Genomic DNA, 7,550 nt, shown 5'->3' on the forward strand with positions numbered 1-7,550 from the left:
TGGAAAACAGACATTAATGGATCACTGATTCCTGGCTAGTCATTATTATTAGGCAGTTTAATATGGGTATCACAATAAAGACAGGTCTTACCAAGAGATCTGAAGGACAGGATAGTAGCCAAGCCTATCAGTTTGCAGCTATGTGGGAAAAGGATTTAAGATACTTGTGGAATAATTGGGCAAATAGGCACGATTGGCTGTCATTGTTGCAAGAAGGGAAGTGTATGTGTGTGTGTTTAGGAGGGCTGATCACTTTATAAGGGAGATGAGATAAGTAGGGAAAAGCTAAATAGTCAAGGGCCTTGAACATGGAAAAAAAAATGATGCCTCCATTTCTATGGCCCAGGAAATATAAGGTTAAGACAACAGACAGAGGGAGTGTCCCAAACAACGGAGACAAAGAGGAGGGTGAAATGCTTGAAAGAACTGAGCTATGAAGGCAGTTTTGGCAGCAGCATTCTCAATGGATTTGCAGGGAACAAGGTTACAGTAGTCTAAGCAACACAGGAAGAAGTTATAACACCCAACATGCAAAATGTGATCAGTTTGAGTGAGAATTTTGGAAGAACAAGTAAGAAAAAGTTAAATCTTAGAAATGTCATGAAGGAATAAGCAGCATGATTTGGACCATCTAGGGGGTGATAAAAAATGACACCCAGATTATGGGCATGCATGATTGAGGTGATGTGGGATGGAGCAGGGGAGCCTGGGCCCAGGGCTGGGAGGGAGCCTGGCTGGGGCCTGGGCAGACAGAGAACCCATCCCACCTGGTTAGGGGCAGCGCCAGGGCTGGGTGCTCAGGGCAGGGTCTGGGCTGTGTGGGGAGAAGCAGGTGCAGAGGGAGGTGCTATGGGCAGGATGCCCTGGCCGGGCCCTTGGAAATGCAGCAGCTGGAGGAGAGTGGGGGGCAGGCAGGAAGTGGGGGCTGCCTCAGGGCTCTGCAGACTTGGGCTGTGGTGGGCTGGAGGGGGCACCCAGTGGCACCCCAGGTGGGACCTGGCCCAGCGCTCACAACTCAGCGGGGATGGGTTGCAGCCACTCTGCCTATGAGGGAATGCCACCTGGCCAAGGCAGGATGCCAGGTTCAGGGAGCTCCCAGCTCCAGGCTCAGCCTTCCTGCATGCTGGGCACAGTGCATGTGGGGTGGAACCACCCCTGGTGGAAGGGTCTGGCCACAAGGCCCAGCTGCAGTAGCCCCTTGGGCCCCAGGAACAGCTGCTGTGGGCAATATTCTAAGCTGAACCAGCTGGGAGCCTCCAGCACAATGGCCTGCTGAACTGGCAGGAATTGCAGTTGACACTGGGAGAAAGCCAGCTCTCCCACCCCAAACCGGGTGTAAGGAAGCAAGAACCCAGTCTGAATGCCCCCTGGGTAGATGCTCCTCTGCTGTGTTGCCTGCACCATCCTCCCTCACGGCTGCCCAATGGCTGGCACACTGCACCCACTACCTGACTGAACAGGACCAAAGCACCTGTCTGTACACTTGCTACTTCATTCCCTCTGACTGTGTCACCTGTGCAGGTGCCACACCCACATGACTGGCCTCTGAGGGGACTGCACCACCCACAGCAAACACCCACAAGATGGGAAGTCCCTTGGCCCAGCTACCTACCCCCTGCACCCCATCTGGGATGTTGTAGACGAGCTTGAGTGTCGGGTCACGGTAGAAGCCAGGCAGACTCTGGGACAGGGAGCTGATCTTGAAGGTCCCTTGATTGGCTGTGGAGGGGGTATTGGAGCAGAGGGGCAATCTGTCCTCTGCTGCAAAGCAAGTCCTGCATAGGGTGCAGCTGCCTGGGGCCCGACAAGTTGTCGTGCGTGAGGTCTGACACCGGTCACATGTCTCCAGCTGGTGTTGAGATGCTTCCTGCCCAGGGCCAGAGCTGGGGCTCCTTGGCTGCACCTCTGAAGCCTTGGGCTCTTCCTGTGTGTCCTCAGCTTCTATTATAGAGGAGGGCTCTTTCTGGCTTCCAGGCTGCAGCATGGAGGATCTCTCCCCCATGGCCCGGGGTGGCTGGGTACTCACAGAGCTGGATAGCCAGATAGGCAAGGACTGTGGGGCACCATCTATTGTGGGGAAAGGGGGCCGCAAGCTGCCTGCTTCCTCACTGGGGCTTCCTCTGCTCCTGTCTCTTGTAAGCTGGAATTTGTCAGGCAGGACCTGCTTTACTCTGGCCACCTCAAGCTCTCCCACTGGCCTCTCCTCCTTCTGCAGGTCCTGAGAGTCCCTTGGGCTCAAGTGCTGGTTGTCTGCTAAGTTGGTGTCAATGTGACCACTGTCTCCCTGCCCATCCCTGGAATCAAGCTGGTAGGTCAGGTCTCCCGGGCCCAACACTGGCTGGGAGTCACTGGCTTTCAGGATACTCCTCTTGAGACTCTCTGGTCCAAGTTCATCAGCTCCAATCTGCCCAGAGCCACCGTCTTGTGTGTCTGACTGATCAGTGTCGCTGCAAATCTCCAGCTGCTTCAAACCCATTTGCAGGGATCCCAAGCTGCAGTGATAGCCTGTGCCCAGTGGAGGGTCTGGACTCCTTGCCTCCTGGGTGGTGCCTGGGCACTCTGTGCCTCGAGTGCTGCCTAGCCCTGGAGTCTGGGGCGAAGAGTGCAGTGCATGCAGCCTCCAGGCAGAAAATCTCTGGAAAACCTCACTCACCTTTGGTAGCAGCCCCTTTGGACAGGTGAGCTGTAGCTTGTACCTGTCTTTACTGAGATGCACCTGAGTTGAACAGCCTTTCAAGAGACTGCATAGTTTAGCCAGGGCCTCATCGCTGGGCCCATCTACATCAAGCTCAGAATAGCTCAGGCTCTGGCAGATGAGAGTGGGACACACCTGAAGACAGAGAGACTCCATCTTCCACTTGGCTTGGAGAACTTTGGTCCTATCCTCAGCTTGGAGCATCAGCGAAGTACAGCCACTGCTGCCCTCCTCTGTGAGCCGCACGCCTGCCTCCCTGCATAGCTCTTCAATAGCAGACTGGTGCACGTCCTTCAGATATGCCCACTGCACAGCGTCCAAACTAATTTCCTCCATCACCCCAGGGTCTCCCCTGGCTGTCTGGCTGGAGTCTTGGGGCTTGCTGCTTTCTTTTGACTGTGGTATGGAGAAGCTATTGGACCGTCTTAGGGTTCCTTTGGATAAGAGGGGTTTGGAGTCCAAGGCAGAACAGGTCCCTGTTGTATCAAAGAGGCCCAGGGACTGGAAGGCATTTGACATACTGCTCAGGGGCTGGGGCTTTACAGGACCAGAGCTTGTCAGGCTCCCAAGACTCTGCCCTCCCTGTGGGATGCCCTCTCTGTTGCTGCTGACCAAAATAAGGTTCTTGGGTCTTGCCCGCAGGGAACTGGACTTCATTCGATCCAGTTCCTTCTGGTCCTTCTGCTGAGCCTCTGCAGCTGGCTGGTTCTGTGCTGCTGGACTGCTCTGGCCAAGAGCCTTGGCTTCCTTCAACCAGCTGCCAGGAAGTTTCCCCTGCCCTGCCACCAGGGAGCTCCGATCCTGCGTGGGCCACGCACTGGCAAGGGACATGGCTTTTGGGACACTGAAGTTCACAGCCAGCTTGTGTTCTCCTTTTGGCTCCAACCTGCCAGGCCTCAGCCTTGAAGTGGACACATCTGCAGTAGGTGCAGACTTGTCCACTCTGTGGAGGGCTGCTAGGTTTGGGGCCAGGGAAGCACTGGGTGTCTTGAGCACATGTTCAGCCTCTAGCCTACTGCTTAGATCCTGGATGTATTGCTTGGCCAGGGAGAGGTCAACCATATTCCCTATGAGACAGAGATGCTTCTCATCTTCATGACAGAGTAGCTGAGGGTACAGCTTCTGCAGGATGCTTGGCAGCCCCCCCCACATTCTGCTGTCACCACTCAGCTCCCTCTTGCTGATCTTCTCCTTGCGCAGACTGAATTCCAGCTGCTGGTAGAGTTGCAGCAGCACCAGACGGGCTTGCACCAGGGATCCTATGTCTCCAGGCTTCTCTGAGGAGGCCTGCAGGTACAGAATAGTGACACCATCGCTACTGACATCCACCACATCTACCTTGTGCTGCTGCAGCACCTCTTGGTACTGGTCCCTGCAAAACTTCTGCATGTACAGGTAGATGTCTGAGTCCATCACCAAAGAGAAGTCCTCCAGCTGCTCCACAGCTTCTCCATCCACAGGCTCTCTGTGCAGTGGGCGTTCAGCAGCCTCCTCACATGCCTGGCTGCCACTTGGCTGTTTCTTTGTCTGTGGCTCTGGTTGAGGGGAACGGGACGCTTGCTGGGAATCAGACATGTAAGGGACCTTGGCCACATGGCAGGCTCCTGCCAAGCGGCTCTCCACAGTGGGCTGGCCCCCAAGGTTCAAGCTGTGCAGCAGCTGGTTGCTGAAAGCCTGCATCTCCATGAAGGGCCCCTTAATGGTGCACAGGGTCTCCCTGCGGTCAAAGCTAACCTGCACATTACTGTAGTCCTTACGCAGGTTTCTCAGGAGGGTTTTGCCATCTGGGAACTTCCCATAGTCGATTATCATGGAAACACCCACAAATATCTGCAAAGATTACACAAAAGAAGTCAGAGGGCAGCTGCTGACACCATGCTCCCATTACACAAGGGAGGCAAGCATCTTGCTGCCATTCACTCCCAGAGCTGGGAGACAGGGACTGCTGTGCACTCCAGCCCCCTGAGCCCCTGCCTTTCCAGCTGTGCAGCTCCCAGAGTTGCTCCAAGTCCAAAAGAGACAGCACTCTGAGCTCCCTTCCACCTAGTGTATGCTCGTCCCAAGGTTGGATACAGATTTCCACAGGGACACAGACAACTTCTGGGGTTTGGGAATGCTTGTTGTCCCAGTGTCTCCCTTCCTTCCTTCCTGTGGATCTGGCTGGGCTTGGCCAGGGATCCTCAGCACTCCTCAGGGATGTAATTAATAGGGGAGACTAGTTAGGTCAGGGCAGGAGCCAGCAACCTAAGGCAAAGTCTTGTCCCTTCCACACTTAGAAAAGGGTCTGTGCTTACATCAGCTATGTGTGCAGGGAGCTGCTCAGACCAAGTGACCTCAATAAATTCTGCCTCCCCAGAGCCAGATATTTAAGGGCTCTTTTGCAGAGGGGTGGGATCAAAGTGTCTTCCTCCTCCCTCTACTTAGACTGTCAGGCTGCCTGTCTGACACAACACAGAACTGGGTGGGTGAGAGCTGCAAGAGACACAGACAGAAGGCTCTAATGCCAATCTTCTGCATTCAGACAGCATAAAGCTAAGAGCAGCAGTGATGGGAATAAGTTTAACAGCCTCACCCCCAGCCTTTCCCCTAAACTCCCACAAGAGGGAAACCCCTCCTACTTGTCTAGCTAATGAAATGACCAAGAAACGAACAGAATCCCACCCCTCCAGCAGCTGTCTGTATACACACAGGCCCAGACTAAGCTTTGTTTCCTCCCCTACACCATTCCCTCTGTGCTGAGGTAACTACAACTGCAGAAGGATCAAGTGTGAGATTGCCCATGTCACTACACTGCAAGTGTTGTTATCAGTGAAAGCCCCTTTCAATCCTCATTTAAATATGAATGAAACAAGTTTGTTTTAAATCCAATGAGGATTAGAGGCCTGGTAGGCTCTACCTGCTATTGAGGCACAGAGTCCCCCTGGAGTACCAGCCTGGGCACTCACTGAGCTATTGCAGGGGCAGGTGTGTGACTAGCATAACCAGAGCTTCTCCCAGCACATGCTGCAGCTCATTACCTCATCAGGGCTTGGCTGAGCTAAGGCCGCAGTCACCTTCAACAGGTACTTCTTTCCACCAGTAGATAAAATGTGGTTCTCCATCTTCAGGACCCGCTGAGCCACTAGACAGGGGACAGCAATATAAACCAATGAGTACCTGCCCCCTCTAGCCTGGGCAGCTCCCAGCCTGGGAGGAAAGCACTATAGAGCCTGAGCCTGTGAGGACGTAATTTTTGTCTCTTGTAACATGTCACCTGAACATTCTTGTGCTGCCAGACAAGTTGCAGGATGGTAGGCTCCTTGTTCTCCCCTAGCGGCATGAGCCCAGGGAGAAACAGGCAGCAGGGGACCAAGAGAGTTCCCAAACAGGACTAGGGCCTGATCCACTGTCCTCCCATCTTGTGCATGGGACACGCACCCAGTTTCCCTCTGGGGATCTCTTGCCGGTTATAATTTGGCCCCCACCCCCACATGCCGTTTAGTGCTAGCTTGCCCTCTCGCCCTGTTACCTTCCTCCTCTTCAAAGGTGATGAGGGCATGGCCTGGGCAGTCAGTTGTGATCTGGATGTCAGCGATCTCACCCCCACCATTGCGGGTGCGCAGGAAATGGATGGTGAGCTTGTCAGCAACACTCTCTGGTGGGATGTCTGTTGGGATGCCCCCCACACGCACTATACGGCCAGCCATGTGACCAGAGCTGTAGAGGGAACAAGAAAGTGAGGACACATGCTGAACTCCCCAGCTGGTCACCAAAGTGCCCATAAATCCACTAGATGCCAGCAGCCATGCTGGCAGTAGTGACTGTGGCACCAGGCTTGGAGGCTGAAGACCACAGACAGACTGCAGACCTAACTATCGAAGGGTTAATACTGCACTCATCTCTGTGGTAGCTGAGCCTAGTGGTTAGGCCCCAGCCCCCCTCCTCTACCCTCAGCCAGCCCAGCTGTATGAGGAGGATGTGATCTTGGTTGCACAGAGCTGTGCAGCTGAATTCAGCTTGTCTGAAGCAATTCAGGGTCCTCAGACACTGGGACACGGGCCCAGTGGCACTGACGAGGGTGAAGGCTGAACCTGGACCATAGCTAACATTGAGTAGAGACCTGCCTCACTGACAGGCACTGGAGGACCTTAACAACTTGGAGTAAACCACACTTTGCAGCCCAGTTTGACTCTGTCACACGCAAGGGGGAGCCCAGGGGAAGCCAGGTGCAACTGTGGCCCCACCACCATGAACGCTGCTTGCCTCCCGAGCCTGGGGGGGGGCACGGCGAGCTCCCGCAGGCGGTGCTGGCAACGGGGTGTGGTAGTGGCCAGCGGGGAGCTCCCGCAGGCAGCCGCAGCAGTGTTGGTGGTGCCAAGTGGTGAAAAACAGGATGTAAGGTGTCCAGTTTCATATCAATAGAGGACACAGGACCAGAAAACTACATGGCCCTCTATAAAACGGGATGAATGGCCACCCAATGCACTGCTGCAGGCACCATGAGGCACTGAGGTGCCTCATGTCAGGCCCCAGCAGATCGGGTGCCCACCTGGCAAATGCTTCGGGCCACTGGGGATCCTGGAGGCCGGACGGGGGCGCGCAGGCAGCCGACAACGGGGGGGTTAACACCTACCCGAAAGGCGGTGGTGGCCCAGTGCTGGGCCTGCGGCCTAGCGGCACCCCGCAGCGCCAGAGCTAGCCGGGACACACACAGCCCCCGGGCCCAGGCCCGAGGCACTGCTGGGGCCGCTCGGGAGGACAGCGGCCGGCCCCGGGTGTTTCAGAGGCCGGCCCGGAAAGGGGCCAGTGCTGCCGGCCCTCCCCTCCCCTCCCCCGGGGCTGGGAGCGGCAGCGCCCGCCCGCTCGCCCGCCCTGC

The 7,550-nt window shown here is 55.6% G+C and overlaps 1 protein-coding gene across 3 annotated transcripts in view; it reads right to left on the bottom strand.

The window, feature by feature from the left end:
- LOC109289438 overlaps window positions 1–7,550 on the bottom strand; it is a 22,364-nt gene that overhangs the window by 14,164 nt on the left and 650 nt on the right. For 2 of the 3 annotated variants that reach the window (XM_019505467.1, XM_019505455.1), the window contains exons 2-4: window positions 6,204–6,391; window positions 5,713–5,816; window positions 1,613–4,525 (exon numbers count right to left, since the gene is read on the bottom strand). In XM_019505467.1, the coding sequence (XP_019361012.1) occupies window positions 1,613–4,525; window positions 5,713–5,816; window positions 6,204–6,391 (3,205 nt within the window). Of the gene's footprint in view, window positions 1–1,612; window positions 4,526–5,712; window positions 5,817–6,203; window positions 6,392–7,307; window positions 7,457–7,550 lie in introns of those variants that run through there. The other variant, XM_019505464.1, reaches the window with a different exon arrangement.

The sequence above is a fragment of the Gavialis gangeticus genome, unplaced genomic scaffold (genome assembly GCF_001723915.1).
Source record: "Gavialis gangeticus isolate Ggan-Ray unplaced genomic scaffold, GavGan_comp1, whole genome shotgun sequence".
Classification (NCBI taxonomy): domain Eukaryota; kingdom Metazoa; phylum Chordata; order Crocodylia; family Gavialidae; genus Gavialis; species Gavialis gangeticus.